Here is a 25,320-nt window from a genome sequence, read left to right on the forward strand (position 1 = left end):
TCATTACCAGTGTTAAAAAGTAACACTTAAATTTTTCTTCTTAGAGTTAACATTTATTCAACACAATATAATGTTTTGTGTGGAAATTACTACACTGAACACCATATTCTTGATTTACTGCCTTTACTTCAGCAAATCTATTTGGTTCAGATTTGAGGAGGAGTAACTTTCAACCGGTTGTCTGCAGGACAGTCGTATCTGAAGATCACAAAAACAACAGTATGAGGCATAATCTAGCACCATTCATTGAGAATGCAAAAATATATTAGCTGAAAATCACGCACATCGTGGGTCACCACTAATATACGTAGCCTAACGTTATAGCTATAACAATTCAAATAATTGCAGGCCTACACAGCACAACTATCTTATTTTCCAGGGTAACGTTAGACACTGCAATTTTGTAACCACGTATGCCTGTAATGCATTGATGCATCAATTTCACGGTAAAACACTCATTTTCAGAAACACGGTGAATGGAAAGACGGTTAGCTAATGTTAACCCGTTTAGCTACATCGACAAACCCCCACGCAAATAGCCATTTCAAAATTTGAAACAAGTAAACAAACGTTCAACAGCAAGTTTGTCATAGTCGTTGACGTTAGTAAACAGTATAACTAGCCTATAACGTAACAGCAACGCGATGACCAAACGTGTTTGTCAGAAAATATAGAACATTTTTAAATAGTTTTATATACACTTTTACCTACCTCACGACGAGGCACATAAGTCCATTATTCCTTTGTCCAGCTGCAGGGTCGTGTCGTGGCGCATTTCTCAAAAACAACTCCAGGTGTAGCTAATGTTAAAACCAAAACACACTCCTGAACACCAATGAATGAACTCCAAAACTAACTTTTGCCTAACTCATGATTTTTCAACTCCTGAAATTTGCTGTGTAGGCTTCTAAAGGACTGTGTTCGCCATGACGTTGTTCAAGTTCAACTGTCTGTAGCCACAACTCGCGAGATGTCCCAACAGTCTCTCTCGCTCTCGCTTTTTTTTTAAATCAATTTAATAAAGATAATAAAGTAGTGTTTCATTTTTTATTGTTGTTGTTTAAATTCAAAATTGTTTTAAAATATTATTTTTCACTTAATCTTATGTTTGTTCCCACCAATCGCTGCACAAGTTAAGGATACGTATGATGATGTAAGCACGTTAGTGCGAGCCCTCCCGGAACCCATTTAGAATGCATTGCAGTGCCTGCAGTTCGAAAAAAAACATATTTGAATGTAAGTCTATGGGAACACTCTGGGCGATTCTCAGCCAGAGTGAAATCGCCCAAAAAGAGGCGGTACTCCACAGAACGTGACATGACGCTGATTGGACTATATCCAGTGACTGCTAGGGTAACTCTCTGGTTGAATGAGATTGCGAATGTGATTCACACTTTGGTGGTGCGTCGCCCAATCGCCCCAATGAAGAAACCGCCCCTGGTATACAGGACTGATCCAGCTCTCAGATTTCATCAAAAATATCTTAATTTGTGTTCCGAAGATGAACGAAGATCTTAGAGGGTTGGAAAAACATGAGGGTCAGTAAATACTGACAGAATTTAAATTTTTGGTTGAACTAACCCTTTAATACAATTGTATTCAACATTTAAAAGAGTTTCTGTTAAAGTTTTGGTTATCATTGTGCTTGAGTTGGGTGTGGGTGGCTCCATGAAGGTACTTTGGCCATTATGAATGTGCTACAGTAATGCCAGTGCCATGTAATATCTTACTTCATCAAATTTACATGCTAAATAAGTTACATTTAGTATGTGTTATGTTAATTTAAACATAAGTAGATAAGATTCATTAGTTCCAGGGCCACGACTCAATTATGTTGAAATTAGTTGGAACACAGTCAGAACCAAAGTACCGTACCTGGGATGCACAAGTCAGAAATAGTGGATAGAAGTACCTTGATGGTTTACACAACCAAAATGTAATAGAAATTAATTCTAACAAGATTTTCTCTTTCATTTAGTCTCATTCACTAAAAAATGTGTATGCTATTCGTATTTATACGCCCATTTGAACTTCTCACAAAAACGTTCTGCGTAATTCACACACGTTACAAACACAAACATGCTAACGCACATTAATTGGTCTTAACCTTGTTCTGATGTTGATGAATCTGAGGTGTTCTAAATAAGGGGCCTATGGGATTGTGTATGGGATTGTGTACAAGTGGTTTCTTTTTAAATTTAGAATACATTTTAGAACTAAACCTATTGATGAATCATTATTTGATCGTAAAAATGTTTTTACGCAGATTCAATACATAATTTTGTACATACTTATGCTTAGTGAACGAGGCCCTATGTCCTAATAAAAAGCAAAAATCTGCTAAAAAAAAAAAAAAAAAAAAAAAAACCTCGCTCTGTCGTTGATACACAAATACACTGACATGTTTTCTTATTCATGTGCCCACACACATATAACCATGATATTAATCAAAACACTGTTTTTTTATAGCTGCAACAAACACTCAAAATCACAAGCTCATGCACCCCCACACACACAAGGTTTACAGACAGGGTTTAAAATTAACATTCACCAAATGTAACAAAAAATTGGATTTGACAAATAAATGACAGCCAGTTGGCCTGTAACTTTTATAGGAACGGCAAGAATAATGTGATTATTTCTATTTAAGCTATGATCAGTGACTGTTGAGAGACCAATATTTACTGGAAAACTTTTTTTATTGTCATAATAATCCCAGAACTTAATTGAATTTAACTTAATGCATTCATGTAGAAACAAATTTATGACATTAGCCAATACTAAGAACAAAATCTAAATCTTTTTTTGTGTGGTGAAATTTCATGAGATGCTGTGAGTGACATGAGCTACAAGGAAACAACTGTTGTTGTTTTCTTTGTTTTGTTTTTTTTTTCATAGAGGAAACCAATTTTTTTAAGCAGGGGTGACATGTATGTTCATTCTGAGATTGCAGACCTTGCCAGGTCAGATAAGACATGACTTAACAACCTAGCAGTTCTTTCTATCAATTGCTTCTTAACTTTATAGCCACCTGCATTTTATTTTATTTTATTTTATTTTCAAAATAAATCCTATAAATCCTATATTTCCAGTCATGCAAGTTTGAAGTGACATGAGGTTGAGTAAATGTTGACAGCGTTTTCATTTTTTGAATATCTGTTCCTCTAATTTTTACAGTTCACAGTTACAGAGAATGACGGTGAAGGAATAGAGGGGAAGAAAGTGAGGGAGCCGGTGGCAAATATTTGAAACGGAATAAGGGGGGGGGACATGAGAACAGCTGGAAGAACAATACTACGGAGGAGGAGACAGAATGAACGGAACATTACCAGAGACAGAAAGAGTGAGACAGAGAATGGAAAAGAGAGGATGAAATAGAGAGGAATAGAATGAAAAAAAGAAAACAAAAATATTAAAATGAGAGAAATCAAAGAGGGGGGATGGTGCTCAGGGATCCATGCTAACCGCTCTATTCTGCTCCAGTGCTTTCACACAGTGCAAAGGGGGAAATTTATCGTTCCTGGCAAACAATTTATCTGCCATTCCACCACTCAAGGCCAGTTCACATGCATCTCGTTTGAGAAAAATAGCTCTCCATGGGATTGCCCTCTAGCCTGTCTTTCCCCCCTCTCTCTGCGCATTTCATCACTTTTTGTATGTGTGTGTGTTTTTTTGATCGGATCATCTGCCTTACTTGTTTGGCCTTGATGTTTTACAGGGTTGTTTTTAGAGGGTTTCATTAGAGGATAAGCAACATCAAAAAAAATAAAATAAAAAGCTAACTGTTAGCATTCCCATTCATCTCAATGGTAGTTGCTTGGCTTGTGCTGGATCCCTAAGAAGTGAGCAATCTTTGCTCATTTGCACCTAGTTCTGCTGTCAGATGTTTGCAGCTAGTCACCTGAGCCATAAATGGCATGTAACTAATCACTCTGAAAGCCAGAAGAAAATTACTTTATTACAATGTTGATAAATATGCACAGTTCCAAACCAATCACTAGTGTTATCATTGGCTGAGATGTGAAAGACAGGGAAACATCTAAGTCCATTTCAGGCATTTAAGAGCATTCTATAACGAAATTTGACACTGTTAAAACATTAACTGTAATAAATGTATAAAACTGTATGGAACATTTGCAAAGGGTATAGACCAGTGTTATTGTTAACTTAAACTGTTATTTTTTTTTTTTTTACTTTACCTGAAATAAAATACAATTTAAATATTAGATGAAAAAAATGTTGCCTAATTATTATACTAATTAAAATAAAACAAGTTGAACTTGAAATACTAAATTGCTTAAAAAACTAAAACTAAAACAAAAAAAGCTAATTTAAAATTTTTATAAATACTAATTGTATAAAAATAATACTAAAATAACTCTGGTATAGACTAAGCTAACATAATAATCGACTAGCCGTGTGATAAGCTAGTAGGCTGAGGTTAGCTTGCAAAAAGTTAAATAAATAATACTTTTTTTTATTTATTTCCCTGTCTATAGTTTCAGTTTATTAAAAATTTGAAAGACATAACATAGTTCTGACAACATACAATAAGTGATTTTGTATGATTTTTCATCAGACACTCAACAGAATGCCAAAGTTCTTTGAGTCAATAGAATCATTTTGGGATCCTACACTGAAAAACAAATGTTTTGTCTGTTCAACTTCATGTGTTAACATCTAAAATAACTTGTTTTGTTGAAATAAAAGTATTTAAGATTACTGATTATAACTGAATTCAACAAACCTTAAAAAACAAGATTTTACTGAAGCATAAACTTTTATGTTTTTCATAAACTTTTAGGTTTTTCATCGTCAAAGTGAACCAGAGCGTGTTGCAGGCACAGCAAAGATACGCAGTACTCGTTCCCTCTTCTAGAGACAACTAAGGTTACGTTAGTACATTCTCATACGAGAGCGGTTCTCTCGTACTGCGTAATACCTTACGCTAGGGGAACACAGTGTAAAACGCTGTGTGTGCAGGGATCCAACACCAAAGTCCCAAGGGTGCCCGGGGCTCATATAGTTCATAATCACCAGGGACTCACAGAGTCTGAGAAGAGAGGCTAGAAGCATCATTCCCAACAAGTTAGCATCCTAAGGGAGCTAACCACATTAACAGTGTTTCACACAGTCAGGGTGAAAATGTTCGGCCTGAACTGTGTATCAGTATGGGTCTTACTTTTGGCCATGGAGTAATTTTATCGATCAGCGAGCGGTGCTCAAGCGGTTGTAGTATTCTGAGCCGAAGCTTTTCCTCGTTGTAAACCGGCAGGGCAGACGGAAATAACCTGAGCCCTGAACGATGTGTTGAGGGATTTAGGCATGTATCCGTGTCTTGGTTTGAGTATGACTTTCAGACCAGGAGGCGTTTCAGGACCTGACGCCACCCTGGCGATTTATGTAGGCCACCATTGACATGTTGTCCGAGCGGACCAAGATGTGATGACCTTTTACTGAGAGACAAAACCGCCTCAGCGCGTTGTCGACTGCCATCATTTCTAGACAGTTTGTGTCTAGGAGTTTCTCTCGTTCTGACCACTGGCTTAAGTACGGTATGCCCTCGAGCAGTGCTCCCCATCCCGAGGAGGAGGCGCCCGTGGACTTTCCGCCACTTTCACACTCGAGGAAGTCCCCAGGTTTACACCTGACTGGTACCAGTCGAGTGCTCTCCAAGGTTTCAGAGCTGTGAAGCATTTCTGATCGACCTTGAGGAGAAACAGACTGGAGGCCCATGCCCGAGGTGATACTCGCACTTTTAGCCATAACTGCAGTGGGTGCATGCAAAGCAGACCAAACCGGAGTACTGATGATTCTGAGACCTTTCGAGCGGGACTATAGTGCCGCAGAGAAAGGATTTAGTAATATGATGAATGTTCAGTCTGCGCGCTCTGGCGACAGTCGCGCTGTCATATACAGCAAGTTCAATTCTGTGCCCAGAATATATTTTGTCTGACTGGGAGACAGCAAACTTTTCAAGATGGTCCTCACTGCAGAACACGAAATCCAGGGGGAGGAATTAGATCCATCTCCACCCCCTGACTCGTAACCCCACCCCTAATCCTACCTATCTCCACCTCCTGATCCCTAACCCCACCCCTAATCCTACCCATCTCCACCCCTTAAATCTGGATCCAACTCCGCCCCCTGGATCTCGTGTACTGCAATGTGGTGCTACTGAACTTTTCGCCCAATTGACTCTGAGACCTAGATTCTCGAGATGTTTGAGTAATATGGTCCTGTGTTCTATGAGCTCTGAGTGTGATCGAGCTAGAAACAGCCAATCGTCCAAGTAGTTCAGAACTCGAATGCCTGAAGTTTCAGGGGTGCAAGAGCCGCATCAATGCACATTGTAAATGTACGGGGTGCTAGGGACAAAAAGTTTTGGTGGAAGTCTAGCCGCGGCAAGACCTTAACACTGTCATTTTCCTAGGAGGGCTAGAAGACTTTGAGGCCTCTGGTTTTATCTCAATTTTCGGCCAGGGCCCACGTGGAGGGGAGCAGTGGCCAGTAGAGTGAGAGCGTGGTCTCTGGTCCTGGGCTTGACAATGCTGTGAAGCGGCAGCGCCGGACGGCGGCTGGGAGCTTCGAGCAGATGGCTGTTTTGAGTGACCTGCTGCGGAGCTAGAGCGAGAGGAAGTGCTTCATAGCCTGTGACGTCTCCTGAACCTCGGCAAATCTATCCGCGAAATCTTTGACGGATGATCCAAAGAGGCCAGCTGGGGAGATGGGCACGTCGAGGATCACAGAGCGCTCCGAGTCCGGCATCTCAGATCGCGACAGTGAGAGAGGCCATGGTCCACCCAATGACTTGCAGCGGATTTTGCAGCGCAAAGAGCCAGGTCCAGCGCTCCTTAGATCCGGCACACTGACAACTTCTGGTGCTTTCTCATCCATTTTTCTGAGAAGGTCGCCCTGGAGTATCTGCAGTATGGCCACAGCTGTGGAATAAGCGTGGGTGTGCATGGCGGAAGTAGTATGGCAAGCTTTGGAAGGTAACGCCGTCTTAGCTCGCTGTCCAGCAGAGGGCGGGCAAAGATGGACCGCTACAGCGTCTTCCACTGGAGGAAGAGACTGGTATCCTCTGTGTCCACCATGGAGAATGCTGCTGAGACAGAGGTGCACACTCTGGCTGAAAAGGGGACGTTCCAGGACTTTGCGACTTCTTCAGGAAGCTCAGGAAGAAAAGGCGCAGGCCTAGGAGGCGGCTGGCCGCCTCCAAAGATGCAGCTGCCTCGTCGTTGTCAATGGCGAAAGCGGCGACGGATGGTGGCCGTTGTCCGTCGGCGAGCGACCCAAGATAAGCTGGTGAAGCTGCCAGGCGAACCACTGAGCTGTCGTGGGTTAGAGAAAGCTCAGGGACCGCGATTACGACGCTTTTTAATCAAATACATTACCCTTCATTGAAATGACCTCTCTTCTATTTCGGTCACGTGCAGTGGCGAAAGGGGGCTGCCAGATCAGATGAGGATGTGGCTATGGGTGCTCCGCCTCTCAGAGAATCCTATTAAAATCTGCCTCCATTTTGTTTGCAACGCCCAACCTCCAACGATCCAATCAATTCCCAAAGGACGAAATCAAGCCCTTTCCAACATTTTGTTCTAATTTCAGAAGCTGTTTCACTCAGATATACGTCACAACAAGGAAAAAATGACAGTCTCAACTTCCGTTTCACACTGACTTTAATCTTCAAACAAGTTGTGTTGTTCATCATTATATATAATGAACCAACAAGAAAAGATATCAGTACTGAAAAAAGGTATCAGTACTGAAATTAACATTGAACATTGAACGCCCACAAGCGTTACTCTTCAGCACAATGGTAACAGAAACTCCTCTAAATGTAACTGAACATTAAACATTAACATAAACTGCCAAAATATTTCTCTTTACTGAAAATAACCCTATATTAATTCTTAAGTTTACTTTCCTAATGCAGTCCCTTGCCAAGCATGCTGGGAACAGATCCACTGTCCAGCTAGTTATGTCAAAAAACAACACAAATGAATTGAGAAAACTTCACTTTTAAATATATTAGGTGGATTGAACACAATGAAATTAAGTTGTGACAAAATGTTAAATTGTGTTACTTTAGCTCATTTTAAATAATTAAACTCAACAAGAGGTAAAATATAATTTTTGTGTATTTTCGTTTTATGATGTCAATTGTGATTTTCACTTTGATGCAACAAAATGTGTATAATAACATAACATCTCAATTTATCTTTGAAGCAAAATTTGGCGATTTGCAATGAGCCGCCAAACACAAACCTTTCTTCTTCATTGTCCTTCAGAGCAGATGTCTTGTAGCTGACACGAGTTATGGTTCCCTATCGAGGGAACTCAACACTGCGTCGATAAAATCGACTCTTTGGGGACGCTCCCTAAGCGTGCGCCTCTGAAGTATGAATGAAACTAATCCAATCCTGATTGGTGTTGCGTCGTGACGTAACATGTGACGGCATACCCGGAAGTATAAAAGTGACGCTGTCACAACACACACTAGCTTTCGCTCTTCAGCAAGCGCTTTATGTTGAAACTGTCTGTCTTATTTGGTGTTGTTTGTCTTATTATTGAAAGAAAGTATGGCCAGTGAACAATTCAAGAGGTGTGTGCATCCCTGCCCTCGTTTCATCACGGGTGGGGACGCACACTCTCTCTGTGTGTATTGTTTGGGAGTGCAGCACGCACGGGCAGCTCTCGAGGGGGCTGCTTGTGAAATGTGTGAGGCTTTGCCTATTAGAGTGCTGCGCTCCCGGCTGGCGTGCTTTGACGAGCACGGTCAGGCTCGCGTTCCCCAGGGTTCCGGTCCCGCATATGTCGAGGCGATGCGGCGACTGAGATCCTGGGGTTCGCAGCGGGATCTGGCGGAGGAGAGTGAGAATGCTGAGGCATTTTCTCGCTCGCCATCGGCTGGTCCCGCAGCCTCTGAGAGTGGTGTGGGAGCCCGCGCTGCGGTTTCTCCTACCCGCGATCAGGTCCCGGTGCTTGAGCTGTCTACTTCTGAGGAAGGGGACGTGCTCAGCATCGATGCGGACGACCGTGATCTCAGCACGCCATCACGCGGCCTGGGTTATGAGGAGCTGGTGGAGGTTGTGACACGCGCTGTGGCCAGACTAAACATCAGCTGGCCACAACATGAGCAGGAAACGCAAGTCACCAGTAAAATGGACGAGCGTTACCTGCAGCGCAGGTCACAGCCTCACCGCCGGGGTCTGCCGTTTTTCCCTGATCTCCATAAAGAGATCTCGAGAACGTGGGAAAGACCGCATTCGTCCCGTATTTCGAGTCCCAATGTAATAGATTACAGCAATGTTATGGGGGCTCGAGATATGGGATATGGGAAGATGCCGAAGGTGGAGGAGGCTTTAGCGAGCTATCTCTCTCCCGAATCGGCGTCTTCCCTAAAGACCCCGGTGTTGCCTAGTAAGCCCTGCAGAGAGACATCTGCATTGGTGGGCAGGGCTTACATGGCGGCGGGTCGGGCTGGTTCGTGTCTGCACTCAATGGCGATTTTGCAGGCATACCAGGCCGACCTCCTGAAAGATTTGGATGAGGGGGAGGGGCCTACTCCTGAAGATGTCGCGGAGTTGAGGAAGGCCGCAGATTTGTCTCTCCGGGCCACTAGGGAAGCGGCCAGCGCTATTGGCCGCTCTATGGCGGCCATGGTGGCCACGGAGAGGCATCTGTGGCTGAACTTATCCGGTATTAAAGAAAAGGATAGGTCCTTCCTGCTAGGTCCTAGTTAAGGCCAATTTTGGATCTCAGGGTGTTGAACCGGTCTCTGAGAAGGTTCAAATTCAGAATGTTGACCATTCCAACAATCGTGAGTCAAATCAGATCCGAGGACTGGTTTGTCACGATAGATCTGAAAGACGCCTATTTTCACATCTCCATCCTTCCTTGTCACAGGAGGTACCTGAGGTTCGCTTTCGGGGGCGAAGCATACCAATATCGGGTTCTTCCGTTCGGCCTAGCACTCTCTCCCCGCACATTTACCAAGTGTATGGACGTGGCCCTTGCTCCACTGAGACTTCAGGGGATTCGCGTATTGAATTATCTCGACGACTGGCTTATTTTGGCCCAGTCTCGGGAGATGGCAGTTCGGCATCGAGATGTCGTTCTTGGCCATATTCAAAAATTGGGGTTAAGACTCAATTTGAAGAAGAGTGTGCTAGAACCGTCCCAGGGCACGACCTTTTTGGGAGTCGTGTGGAACTCGATTACAATGCAGGCACGTATGTCTCCCGCACGTATCGAGTCAATTCTGGCGATGGTGTCCAGGGTGAGGCTAGGTCAGGCCGTCACTGTGAAACACTTTCAAAGGATGCTGGGCCTCATGGCAGCGGCATCCAACATTATTCCTCTGGGCCTCCTTCACATGAGGCCCCTCCAGTGGTGGTTGAAGACCAAGGGGTTCTCACCCAAAGGAAATCCGTTCCGTATGATCAGAGTAACGCGCAAGTGCCTTCAGTCTCTGCAAATATGGAAGAAGCCTTGGTTCCTATCCCAAGGGCCAGTGTTGGGGGTGTCATGTCGCCGGGAAACCGTTTCGACAGACGCCTCCCTTACGGGCTGGGGCGCGGTCATGGACGGCCGCTTTACCAGGGGTCTGTGGCAGGACCATCATCGCACTTGGCATATAAATTGCCTGGAGATGATGGCGGTATTCAAGGCTTTGAGGAGCTTCCTCCCAGACATCGAGGGTCGCCACGTCCTTATACGGACAGACAATACGTCAGTGGTGGCCTATCTGAACCGACAGGGGGGACTCAGATCGCGCCCTCTGTGCAAACTGGCGCATCAGATTATCCTTTGGTCCCAGGGAAAGATATTGTCAATAAGGGCAATGTATATCCCAGGGGTTCAGAATCGGGGAGCAGACATCCTGTCGAGGCAGGGGCTGAGGCCCGGGGAATGGAGACTTCATCCGGATGTGGTGAAGTCGATATGGGAGAGGTTCGGACCGATGGAAGTGGATCTGTTTGCGTCTCGAGAGACGTCCCACTGTCCACTTTGGTTCTCCCTCTCACATCCAGCCCCGCTGGGGTTGGATGCCATGGTACAGGCTTGGCCGAGGCTTCGCCTGTATGCTTTCCCCCCGATCGCTCTGCTCCCAGGGGTCCTGGAGAGGGTCCGTCAAGAGGGCATCAGTCTACTTCTGGTTGCCCCGAGATGGCCGACACGAGTATGGTTCTCGGATATAATATCACTCCTCATAGCTCCGCCATGGCCGATTCCTCTGAGGAGGGATCTATTGTCTCAGGCGGAGGGCACAATCTTCCACCCTCGCCCAGAGTTGTGGAAGCTGTGGGTCTGGCCTCTGAGGGGGTTCAGTACCTAAATGCTGGCTTATCAGCTGAGGTGGTTGAAACCATACTTAGCTCTAGGGCCCCATCTACCAGGAGATTATATGGCCTCAAGTGGAAGGTGTTTCACACTTGGTGTGGAGAACGAAGGTTGGATCCAGTAAACTGCCCAGTGGCTTCAGTTCTGGAATTCCTTCAGGATCGTTTCTCTGCGGGTCTCTCCCCGTCCACTCTTAAGGTGTACGTGGCTGCCGTTTCGGCTTTCCACGCGCCAGTAGATGGTGGACCTCTGGGGAGGCACCAGTTGGTCATTAGGTTTCTCCGTGGTGCTTGGAGGATGAGGCCGACGATCAGGTCCAGGGTGCCTGCCTGGGATCTGGCAATAGTTCTGGAAGGGTTGTCCCTCGCTCCCTTCGAACCTTTAGAGTCGGCTTCGCCTAAGGACTTAACGTTGAAAATGGTCTTTCTCTTAGCGATTACCTCTCTTAAGAGGGTGGGAGATCTCCAGGCCCTGGCGGTAACGCCAGCTTGCTTGGAGTTTGCCCCTGGCAAAGTAAAGGCCTTTTTGCACCCGAGTCCGGGCTACGTGCCTAAAGTTCCTTCGAGTACGGCTCGCTCTGTAGTCCTTCAGGCATTCCATCCTCCACCTCATGTGTCGGCGGGAGAAGAGAGGCTTCACTTGCTCTGCCCCGTCAGAGCTTTGAGTGTATACTTGGAAAAGTCTGCTTCTTGGAGAAGATCTGACCAGTTGTTAGTATGCTTTGGGTCACCTAAGAGGGGGCTCCCGGCGACCAAACAAACTATAAGTAACTGGATTGTCCAGGCTATTACTGAGGCTTACAAGGTGCGTGGGGTTCCTTCACCTTTGGCCTTAAGGGCTCACTCGACTAGAAGCATGGCTTCCTCTAGGGCCCTTCTGTCGGGAGTACCTCTGCAGGAGATTTGTGAGGCAGCCGGCTGGGCTACCCCGCATACTTTCATCAGGTTTTACAGTCTCAGCCTTCCCAGTACGCCCGGTGCACACGTACTCGGCCCTTGCTGAGTGCCTAATCAGTTTCACTCTGGGGCGGGTCTGTTCGGTGCGTGGCCTAGTGGGTACTCGTTCCCCAAAGAGTCGATTTTATCGACGCAGTGTTGAGTTCCCTCGATAGGGAACGTCTCGGGTTATGACTATAACCCTTGTTCCCTGAGAAGGGAACGAGACACTGCGTCGTGTTGCCACGCCCCCTTTTCAGACCCTTGAGCGTCTTGCTTCATCGCGAGGCTAGTGTGTGTTGTGACAGCGTCACTTTTATACTTCCGGGTATGCCGTCACATGTTACGTCACGACGCAACACCAATCAGGATTGGATTAGTTTCATTCATACTTCAGAGGCGCACGCTTAGGGAGCGTCCCCAAAGAGTCGATTTTATCGACGCAGTGTCTCGTTCCCTTCTCAGGGAACAAGGGTTATAGTCATAACCCGAGACGTTATACTGCCATCTGTAGGTCTGTTGTCGTTGTAGTGCGCATGTGTCGCCTGTGTCCATCCTGTGCTTTCTTGGAAATTGTAGGAGAGACCGGGGATGGTTGTAACACAGGTCAGTTGTAACAAGTCCAATCTGTCCAATCAGGAACTAGTAACAAATCACCTGATTTTTTCACACATGCCGAGTTTAGTCCTTATATTCCACATGTGATAAAGTAAAGCCCTGTGGCAAAAACAGCAGATGTTAGAGTGGAAAAACTATTTTTTAGGTAAGAAAGTAACTTTTTTTACTTTGATTATTTTTGTTATGGGAATTTCTGCTTTGTAGTTAAACTCATCAAATTTAAATTGTTTATTGTGTGTCTGTGTAGATATTTTTTGATGCAAGTTGTTGTGACAAATAAATTAGGCCCAATATGCAGGATGTCCCGTCTAATATGGGACAGTTGGCTACCCTACAACTAACCCAGACTATGGGGTGAATTGTAACATTTCACTCCTCGTGTTTGATACTAAACCATGCCTTTTCTGTTTGTGTTGCAAAGATAATAGCTATGTCATTTGATAACAGACACGTGTAACTAGTTTAAATCACATTTTGAACACACTGGCTTAAAAATACTCAAAGATATAGACAGAATGGTCAAAAAGGTTACAGTATTTTCAATTTTGATATTTTTCAGTCAAAGCGTTGTTGTCTGTCAGTCATACACTGGAGGCTAAGGGGATCCACCAAAAAGCATGCACAGAGACGTCAAAATTAAACATGATTTAATGACTCGTAAATGTAAGTACACATTGATGGCCTAAGACACGAAACGAGCGGTTTGTGTGAGAAAACGAAAAGTATTTAAAAGTATCAAATAACTTCTGATTTTATGTGATTGTGCCGTTTTGTTTAGCATGTTCGTTTCTAATGTGTACTGAAGACAGACCGGAAACTTGTTTTGGATGGTGTGCTAAAAATCTGTCATGAAACATGGATTTATGCAACCATACACATCTGATGTATTTTATGTACTTTTACATAAGACTTAATCAAGAAATGAATATGCAGAACTTCTCAGATGCTTTTCAGCAGTGAGCTCAAATCCTTTTTTGCATGCACAAGCCTTTCAGTAAAAAGAAAATAGTGTTTTTATCATTATATTCTTCCTTTTTGATCTTCAATCTCAAATCTTAGCCGAAAGCTAATCTTAATCTCGCAGTGAAAATCTCATACCATTATCCGTTTATTCAAATGAGAAACTTATTCCTTCTTTTATTCTCTCTCCCTCTCTCGATTCCTCCTCCTTTAAGGCTTTCTGTATCCTGTGAACTGTTCTTGTTAAATTAATGTGTACACTAAAGAGCAAAGAATATGTGGGAAATTGCTGTTTTTAGAGACTGAATGCAGATATTGTCATATTTAGGTGACAAAAGATGCACTCTAAATTGCTTTTAAACAGAATAGTAGAAGAACGTTCCAAACGACTTGTCTGGTTTGAATAGAGCATGTTTATATACACGCTTGTGCGTTTCAGTGCTAGTTTTCTGTGAAGACTAGATTCAGCTAATTAGGTTAGCACAGTGTGAGCACCCCTGCAGCCTGTGTGAGTGTGTGTGCATTGAAGGCACCATATCTGCTGTGCAGTGCTTGAAGTGCTTTATATAACTGGGCCGTTCTGTTTCTTATGGATCTTTCTCTCTCTCTCTCTCTCTCTCTCTCTCTCTCTCTCTCTCTCTCTCTCTCTCTCTCTCTCTCTCTCTCTCTCACACACACACACACACACACACACACACACACACACACACACACAAACACCATATCCCTCTGATCATTACCCTGGGGTGTGTGAGTTTATTACTTCAGGTTTTCTTTGTGTTTTCTCTGCAAGTATCTCACTTTCCACCTGAAAATATCCTTTCTTATATGTCAGACCAGAAAAAAAAAGTGTCAAACAGGTAATCCATGGTGCGTTCAGCTCTAAGACAGGTCTGAGAAGGGTAAAAGCACTCTAAATCTGTCACAAGCTCATTGATTCAGTCATCTGTAGATGAGGGTATACAATATGTTACATCTCATCCGAAAGGTACTGAGGAAATTTGCACCATCTGACTTGCATAATTAAAACTCATTTCAGGAACATCATTTTGATTATTAGAGAGGTGTAATGTAATGTAGTTTGTAAATAAATTACTGTAATGATGACATAAAAGTATCATATGTTTAAATGAGATAAGAAAGGTGTTAAAATTTGCCTTTAAAAAGGATTTTATTTAGTTTAAGATGCAACAGAAATCTGTATCACTTGTGCACGAACAGACATACAGAGATGTATTTTTCTACTTTATATTACAAACCTGGACAGAAAATTACATAAACCGCCTCTAGCTTGGCCTAGAGACCACCTGCAGATACGAGGGAAATGATTTTAATAATGCTCACACACACACAGATTCAGATGTGATTTAAAGATGTATAACTTCATCACACTCCTGTTGTATAACTCATCGCTCCTCTAGGGAACTGTAGACTTCACACGCTGATGTGATATACCGCACTCGCACATGCACAAACATACTTTCATGTCTCAAAGTGAATTTATAAAGCTATTTGGTCAGCCAAAGGTGTATTTCATCTTAACTCAATAAATAAACATTTTTTTACAAATGCAGTGTCTTAAGCGCATACTGGACAATCAATAAACTGATTTATAGATGGTATGTGATAGATTTATGAGTTTCTACAGAAACTCGATTTGAATGCAGACATGTTTTTCCTTTTTCATGTGATTTAAAAAAACAACATACATCTTTATATCCCAAGGCTGTCTGCATGTTTAGATGGGGGAATGACTAATTCTTCAAAAATATTTTTCTCCAGATATGTTAAGGAATGTTTACAACACATATACACATGTAAATAACGCGTGAATTTCTGCGCAGAAAATCCTATATAGCTGGTAAGTCCCGCCCATCCGTAAAACTCCGAGTGGACTTCTAGGTTGAAAAAGCGTCAATGCAAGTGAATGAGACAAAATAATTATTTTCTGATCCCGTTTGAATTGTGCCATGAATGTGAACATATGTTGTCTGTGATTTTTTTATATAATATTTAGTGTAAAGAATGCTACAATTGAATAATTTTAAGAAAATAATTATTTTCTCTCATTCACTTGCATTGACGATTTTTCAACCTAGAGGTCCGGCGGGGTGAGCGGAAGGGGCGGGCCTTACCAGCTCTATTCCTACTGTGACAGGTGTAACCGACCCTTTGCTAAGCCCCACCCCCTTTTCACTGTTGCTAGCTCATATCAGAGCCGTTGAAAAACAGAGTTACGACACTCCCAAAGATTTCCATAGGAATTGAGAAATGCTGAAGTAACGCATGTCGTGGAGCAACCAATAGTTCAAACAACCAATATTGTAGTCCCAGCATTGAACCCCATTCAATTCAGTGTTTCTCAAGCGCACACTCACTGGTAATCTTTTTTGTTTCCCCTTGACGTTTTAACACATTAGTGGAGCTCTCAGGAATCTAGAAAGTAGTGGTATTTTATGAAGCACTTTAACATTTATCATTACATAATAGATAGTTAAACTCTAATTGCAGTTAGATAACATCCTGAAGGAGATTGAATGAGATTTCTATGAAGACTGCCCATTCAAGAAATAACGTATCTAGTGCCTATAGTATATAATAAAAAGTTTTGTTAAATGCAGTTTTTTTTAAACAGTATTTTAAACTTCTTTAATTGGGTTAATATTCACTTGCTGTGTATGCTGTGAGTATAAAAAACATTAGGATTTGAGTAATTAACCTTTTAATTGTAACAAAAAAATCTAAACTTATAAAATTCGAGTGTTTTATAACGTCTAAATACCTATTCGGTAACACTTTATTTGAAGGGGTGTGCATAAGACTGACATGACACTGTCATAAACATGACATAACACCTGTCATGAACATGAAGGAGTCTTTATGAATGTTTATGACTGTTGTCATTAAGTGTCATTTGGTAAATTATGACACTTTTAATGCAAAGTTGACACTGTTTAAAATGTCCTTGTTATGACAACTTGACATTAACCAAGACAAAAAATGTCTTGATTATGACAACTTGACATTAACAAAGACAGAAATGTCTTTGTTATGACAACTTAACATTAACCAAGAAATCATAACTAGTCCAACGTGTTCCACTTTAGGTGAGGTAAAGGGACATATTAATGACACTGTTGTTAAAGCATTTGACAGTGTAATAACCCTTAATGACGTCTTTATAACTAGAACAATGTGTTCCACTTTACTTGAGGACAAGTAAAATATTCATGTCACAGTTATAATGGTGTCATGACAACCAAAGTTAAAACAAACCATAACATATGACAGGGTAATGTAATGTTAACACAAAGCTAAATAACTTCTTAAAGTTTGATAATTAGACCTGTTATGACATATTTGTGACAGGTTGACAGGTTATAATTTCTTGGTTAATTTAATGTCAAGTCGTCATAACAAAGACATTTTAAACAATGTCAACTTTGCATTAAAAGTGTCATAATTTACCGAATGACACTTAATGACAACAGTCATAAACATTCATAAAGACTCCTTCATGTTCATGACAGGTGTTATGTCATGTTTATGACACTGTCATGTCAGTCTTATGCACACCCCTTCAAATAAAGTGTTACCATATATTCAAATGCAAAACCTAAAAAAAAGTAAGCATTTATGACCGGCAATACTCTTGAGTCTTAAACAACTAGACCAGAGCTATATACATGTATATTAAAGAGCCATAGAGGCATCTATTGTTGTAATTGTAACATGACTAAAAAAACATATTAGAAAAAACAATATTATTTTAAATGGTCATTAAAGGTATACTGTGTAGGAATTTCTCCCATCTAGTGGTGAAATTGTATTTGCATTCAAACGAATAGTGCTCTCTAGCACCTCGCTTTTTCAAATACGTGTTGCAACTACGGTAGCCGTTATTTACAGTACCAAGAAGCTATGACAACATGTCTTCCAAAAGCACTTCATTGAGTTTAACTATATATGTTCTACTGTTATGCTGCCTATATAATGAATTACACAACTAAGCAATGAAAAAAAGCTTGTTTTCTGCTCCTGTCGAGAAGAAAGCAGACAACTTCAAAGTCTTTCAAAGTCTTTCTCCTTCATTAGCTCTATTCACGTGGGAAAAGCTATCCTGATATTTACCCTCGGTTTTTGAATTCACCGGTCAAGTTTCCCTTTAAATTATTATGTTTTTGCTTTTTTGGCGACAAGGATTCCTTCCCCTATGGGTCGGCATTAGTATGATCCTGCATTACTGAGTACCGTGCAGTGTAGCCTTTCAAATTTGCCGGGGCAGTGACAAGCGCCTCTCACTGATCTCCTTGTCCGTTTCAGCTGGTTTCAAGTGACATTTCACGTGACATTACAAAACGAGTTGTGGAAACGCATTGAGGTAGGCTAGTACCTTTTGTCCCTCTCTGCTATTATAGTTTTTCAAGATGGCGGAACAACCCATCCCATGTAAATACAGATTAAAAATTCTTTGCTTACGAGGATAAGTCAGATCATTGGCAGAGGTAATTTTACACTAATGAGGACATATTTATGAATAAAGACATTTTTATTCATAATACCTATTGATTTTAGCTAATAAAATACACAGTGTACTTTTAATGGATCCTAATCATTTGCACAAATATTATTTAGTACCAAAAAGATCAAAAGTTACACTTAAGGAGTTTGGTCATTTTTGACCGCCATGGATATTAGTGTGACCCTCGAAGGAATACCTAAACTCAAGAAAAGCACGTTAATGTTGTCCCTTTGCCTCTTACCAGAAGAAAATGCTACTGTCAACATAGTAAATAATACACAATCAATGCATATTAGGCATTAATATTTACCAGGAATTGCTGCAAATTTATAGCGTAACTGCAGCTTAAACACATTCAAACAGATTGACAGCACAGAGTTTTTTGGAACTATTGAGAGCTCCATGAACATATGACCACGTGGCGGTGACATCACATATAGCAACTTTGTTTCTCAGCAGTTCTGGCTCAGACTAGCCTAATAGAACATATTCATTCCGATTTGATTTTTCAGTATAATATGGTTGTATTATTCTTTGTAATCTGTAATGAAGTGTGAGATTGCAAAACATCTTTTGTCTTTCTTTAAAGAAATTGTTAAATTAAAAACTGACTCGAGAAAAGAAAGAAAAGCGCTTATCGCAGTCAACTGAAAAGGGAAAAGCCTCATTTGAAATTGATTACAAATGATAACATTAGCTTAAGTGAACAGAACTGTTTCACACATCTACTGTACTGTGAGCTTTTTTGTAGCTGTCACCTCTACTGTGACCTGAATCCATACGTAAATGAATTAACATTATGTTATTAACATTAATTTACCTTGAAGCAAATGTGGGTGTTCTTACTGATGTGCACTCATATTTATTTTAACATGAGGGGTGAGACAGAGTTTAATCCATAGCGTGAACCTCTCAATACTATGAAAAGGGGAAAATTCTGTATATCTGTCTCTGATAACAGCAGCATCTTATTATGAACGTGTTTATGTTTTGCAGAACTGGAGGTTGCACGCCTAAGTACAGATGTTAATCTGGTTGATCTAACCTTCCCTCAAACTGGATTATCCGGCAACTCCATTCATCTCTCAGCCAACACACTCAAACAGCAAGGACGTAACGGTAATCTGTCGTTGTCCATTTGCCTCTTATAAATTCACAATCTGAAACTTACCAGACTGACCGCTTCTTTTATTTTCTGTTCCTCAGGTGAGATCCGTTTGGCTTTGGTTCTCTATAAGAACCTCGGCCAGTATCTGTCTACGGAGAATGCTAGCGTGCGGCTCGGCAGTGAAGCGGCCTATCCAAACTATTCACTTATAGTCAACTCGCCTGTTATTACTGCAGCTATTAATAAAGACAGTAACAAGGTCTACCTTTCTGAACCTGTGTTCTTCACTGTCAGACACAAACAGGTATTATATACGCTTACATTTTCATCTTTCATTTCTGAGTTTTTCTGCCTTTTAGGGATTTCTTTCACTATAATGGAGTGTATGATGTGCATCTCCTTATTCCAGCAGTCGGAAGAGAACTTCAATCCGAACTGCTCTTTTTGGAGTTACTCCAAACGCACCATGACCGGACACTGGTCCACTCAGGACTGCAGACTACTAGGCACCAACCGCACTCACACGTCCTGTTCTTGCACACACCTCACGAACTTTGCCGTGCTCATGGCCCACGTGGAGGTCAAGGTATGTCTGTTATGTTATCAGTAAATAGCTATGTTTCAATTATCCTTCAAATTGCGCAAATTGAAATTGCGATTTGAAACAGGTTTTTTTGCATTTATAGTCACCTAACTCAGAAGACGCGGTGTGTTTGGGGTCTGTCTCCGCAAATAATAATAATAATTATCATCATTATTACAACATTTATTAGGCTACACATGTAACATATCCAAAAAAGGAACAAAGCAATTCATCCAAGTGCGCTGAACTGTGCAGAATCTCATATGGACCGTTGTTTCTGGAAGAAACACAAATACGAACCATTTTCTTCTCTTCAGTATGTACACGTAGCCTACTGTTCGCGCTCACCTTATCACCTTATTCACATCTCACCAGCGCACTTGGATCGGCGTTCGTAGATCGACTGGTAGAGACTATTTTTCAAAGATGGCTTCTTCCTGTTTTTGCGAAGTTGACTGTGTGTATAAAATATCTTCTTATTAAACTGTATGGCCACTGACAAAGTTCTCACTGCTTCGGTTTGAATGTAGGGACCCTTATTATGCTAGCGTGTTAGTGTGGGGCTATTTTGAGCCTTGTTAGTGGTAATAACAAGCGATTTTTATTTGTCATTACTCTATGCCCTATACTAGCATTATAGGCTAAACTGTTTTTAGAGATAAAACTATTTACATTCGGCAATCATGAAAACAAATCTGGTTAAATGTGTAATTAGACCAAAGGTTCATTTTGCGCCGGAGTTCTCCTTTAAGACCTCGGAGGTCTAAAATAATAATAATGTCTTGTGCAGTTGCTGTGATATACTGTAGGCTATAAACCTACCAACGTCCATTGCCATGATTTTTGGATTGACTTATCGCGAGAGGAAAAAAAGCCGTTTTAGTTGCATAACATTGGTTAATGGAAATATTTTATTAGTTATTTATTTTATTAGTATTATATATTTTATAATATTTTTAGTTTATCTATTCAGCTATATCTATTTTAGTTAGTTGCCAAGGTAACATTTCAAGTTATTATTTATTTTAATTAATCTAATGTTTATATTTTACTTTGCTTTATTTTAGCTTTATTTCAATAAATGGAAAGTATTTAAAATATTTTTTTTATTTGAGTTAATATCAACACTGACTTGCTCATTATCACCAGCTGAAAAGTTGTTGTCAAAAAAATATATCAAAATGAATCAAATGTATGTACAATGAGTAAAATGAATGAAAATGACATTACAAAATATTGACTACATTTAAAGGGTTTTTTTTTTTTTTTTTCAAAAGACAGCTTAAAAACTAATAGTGCCCACTAAGATTTAGACTACACACTATAACTTAAAACTACCCATGACTTCATATAACTGAAAACCCACCTTAAACGAATTTAAGGTATCTCTATAAGTTTCCAGTTGGTCAAAGCTAGTTATGATTAGCTGGTCCAGACTAGTTTAGTGATTTCCCTGCATGACAGGCAATGGCAGAGCAGACATTGACCTGGTACTAACTTGATCAACCTAGTTTGAGCTGGTGGACCACCGTTGCTTTAATGGTGGGGAACTGGTTGAGCTGATTGTGGACTTGGAGCTGCTGGGCAGTGAATGTCATGTTGAGTTTCATCCATATTAATTTATGTGGCCACAGGAAGCATAAGTTGATTATTAATGTCTGGTGAAGTGGTGGTCATTGCTTTTAATGCTGTACTCTTCTAGTAATCCGGTTGAGAATGGAATACTTTACAGCTAACCTGAGATTTACAACCAAGTTTGAACTGCACTCACTAGCACTGCAATAGGTTACGTCATCCTCCAATAGGAGAGACCTCACAGGTCTCCTGAAGCCACTCGGCTCTTGCCTTGGGCTAAAAGACTGTGTAATGTGTGTTATCTCAGAGAGGACACTCATCTCTCTCTCTCACTGCACACAAACATAGAAACTTTAATACATGGACAAAACAGATGTGTAAAGTCCAAATATAGTGTGGTTGACTAATGAATTGAACATGCATGAACATGTCATGAGGTGTATGCATGTGTGTGCTTGCCAACAGAAAAATGCCGAATTGATTTATGCACAGAAAAGTAAAGGCAAAAGGTCAGGATATACATAAATGTAAATGTTGTGTGCAGAGGGGAGGACTGACCTTAAACATTCACACACACACACACACACACACACACACACACACACCCTATTTGGACCCACACCCTATTTGGACCCACACCCTTGAGGCTACATTAATGGATGTTGCGTATATGTATGAATGATTAATAAAACCATTTAGTGTGTGTGTACTTCTGTGTGTTCAGGCCTGACTGCACACATTCACTGAACACTGAGTCTTGTCAGTAGCAAATTTCTCTCACTACCGCTGAAATGAATGGACCATTTGACAGACACTGGCCCACAATCTGTGACTTTGCAAAAAATGAATGCTTACCATTTAAGAAGTAAAACATTATGTTAAATTATTAAATATTTGTATGTATGTTATAATGCTTTCAGCTGCAAATAAAAAGAATACTGCATCAGCAGCTCTTTTCAACAAATTTGACCATGTTTAAGACCATTTTGCAGATCTTCCTCCAAAATCAGTCCAGAAAATATAGTAATAATAATAACAAAAAGGTCTGCATATTCCATCTGGGCTTTGACCGATCAAGTTCTGCATACCAGCAAGGAACTTCCATACTAGGAATGGGCTTGTTGAGAAATTTTGTAGTGAAGCTTACATATACTACTGTTCAAATGTTTGTCAGTGAGTTTTTTTATTACGTTTTTTATTTGTTTATTTTTTTTTTTTTCAAAATGGACACATTCAATTGTTCAAAAGTGACAGTCAAGCATTTTATATTATTACAAAAAATCTACTTCAAATGAATGCTGTTTTTTTCATCAAATTAATACATTTTAAAATATGAAGAGTTCAGATGCAAAAGCCTCTAAGTGCCATTTGAAATTTTCTTCTAGAATGATCATTTTTATCAAGCTTGTATATTTAAGTTCAGTTATTTCAGTTAAATTGCAATGAGGATTACCTATTTATTGTCATTTGAGTGAAATAACTGAACTTGAATATATAAGCTTGATAAAAATGATCATTTTAGAAGAAAATTTCAAATGGCATTTAGAGGCTTTTGCATCTGAACTCTTCATATATAATATTTGACAGTTATTTTAAATTGTAATATTATTTCATAATATCGCTAAAATGATCTTTATTTGTGTGTATTCTGAGAGGAGTACCTTTCCCTTGTCCATGAAAATTGCTGTATTTCTCTGCTCGCTTCTCAACAACTGGCGCTTCCCCTCAGCACAAGTTTGGTATCGTTTTAAAACGCAGCATTCCAACTTTGTGAATGTTGTCTTATAGCAAATTTTTAATGCTAATGTTAACAACATGATCTTCTACAAACTGACAGACAGTTTCAAAGCTTGCACACAAAGAAAGACAATGTGCAATCCCGGTATGCACATCTGTCTTGCCGAGTTTTCACGCATATTATCTGTAATGTCTTAATTGAACGTTTGGTTAACTGTTGGGGAAAACATGTGTAACATTGTATTATATTGTGCGGTACAGTAAGTTTTAAAGGGGAAATGAAACAGTCAATCAAGTTTACATGATTTACAAGATGGATTTCCACTATAATCAACAATTATATAAGAAACATGACAAATGTAAACTTATAAAAGAAAAAAACTTTATAACTTTCGCCGCCAGGCCGCCGCCATTGTGCAGTATTCTAACATGTGACGTCACGGGGTTGGTTGGCTGGCTTTAGTAACTAAATGATATAAAAATGATATATCATTTTGAAGGTTTTTATAGAATGTGAAAATAACAATAACTCAATACAATTTGCTCATTGTCACCCATTTACCAGCACTGGTAACATGTACTGTAGTATATGCTTTTATGGACCTTGACTGACATCATTCCCTCTTCCCACTCTTCTCTACTTCTCAGAAAGCAGACCAAGTGCATGAGCTGCTGTTGGACGTCATAACGTGGGTGGGGATCCTGCTGTCACTGGTCTGCCTGCTCATCTGCATCTTCACCTTCTGTTTCTTCCGTGGTCTCCAAAGCGACAGGAACACCATCCATAAGAACCTCTGCATCTCCCTCTTTATCGCTGAAACGCTCTTCCTCACCGGGATCAACCGTGCAGACCAGCCCGTACGATACGACACACACACACATGCTTCTCATGAAAAGGCCCACATATACACACTTGATGGACTTAGAATTATTGCAGAACACACACACAATTCCTTAAGTCGCCAAGTTGGGCACCTGACTCTTGTTAATTACAGAAATGGAGTCTTTGACCTCTCATTAAAAAAAAAAAAAAACTCATTGTGTCCTGAGAGAGAGAGAGAGAGAGATAGAGAGAGAGAGAGAGGAGAATATAAGCAAAGACAAATGGAAAATGACAAAGATAAAGTACTGAAAATCCATTGGGAAATTTCTGATGTGATAACAGACCAGACGGTTAATACTCAAAGCAGCGAGTCACGGATCACACAGATACTAGGTAGATAATTTTCAAAACCGTTTTTGCTCAGTGTGTGTCTTTGTTACAGATCGTCTGTGCGGTGTTTGCGGCCCTGCTGCATTTCTTCTTCTTGGCTGCGTTTACATGGATGTTTCTGGAAGGCGTACAGCTGTACATCATGCTGGTGGAAGTGTTCGAAAGCGAGTATTCGCGCACCAAGTACTTCTATCTCACTGGATACGGAGTGCCTGCTGTTATAGTGGCTGTTTCTGCCGCAGTGGATTATCGCAGCTATGGAACTGAAAGAGTGTATGTATATGGCACATACAGGGTGCATGGTGGACAATTGCCAATATAAAATGCTCATGAAGGGGTTAGTTGTCACTTTTTTTTAACATTTGCACCATTGTTGGCCAGGAAATAAGATACAGTTGACTGAACACGCACATTTTTTTTCAACATGCACCATGTGTGTAAGTGTGTGCCATTAAACAACCTTTTCAGTTAAATTGAACCAATATCAGTAACATATATTTATATAAGTATATCTAAAAAAAAAAATGTGACAACTTACCCTATAGTTGCCTGTATGTATGCCAAGGTGGTTTTGTTGTGTTCACTTGTTCATCCAACAGCTCTTACAAAAATATGATATTGACATTTTAGTTCTAAGAACAAAATTCATACAAATATTTTAACTGAAGAGAAATGCAAAAGACAATTTTTGAAATAAAACACATTTATTTAATTGGACTT

General features: G+C 40.7%; 1 protein-coding gene across 4 annotated transcripts in view; it reads left to right on the forward strand.

Moving 5' to 3' along the window:
* adgrl3.1 (adhesion G protein-coupled receptor L3.1) overlaps positions 1-25,320 on the forward strand; it is a 136,149-nt gene that overhangs the window by 91,283 nt on the left and 19,546 nt on the right. For all 4 annotated transcript variants that reach the window (XM_039693463.2, XM_089132334.1, XM_089132335.1 and 1 more), the window contains exons 12-16: positions 19,381-19,503; positions 19,591-19,796; positions 19,902-20,078; positions 24,036-24,245; positions 24,653-24,873. In XM_039693463.2, coding sequence (XP_039549397.2) covers positions 19,381-19,503; positions 19,591-19,796; positions 19,902-20,078; positions 24,036-24,245; positions 24,653-24,873 — 937 coding nt within the window. The remainder of the gene's footprint in view (positions 1-19,380; positions 19,504-19,590; positions 19,797-19,901; positions 20,079-24,035; positions 24,246-24,652; positions 24,874-25,320) is intronic.

Source organism: Pimephales promelas, chromosome 6, assembly GCF_988280905.1.
Source record: "Pimephales promelas chromosome 6, fPimPro1.hap1.1, whole genome shotgun sequence".
Taxonomy (NCBI): domain Eukaryota; kingdom Metazoa; phylum Chordata; class Actinopteri; order Cypriniformes; family Leuciscidae; genus Pimephales; species Pimephales promelas.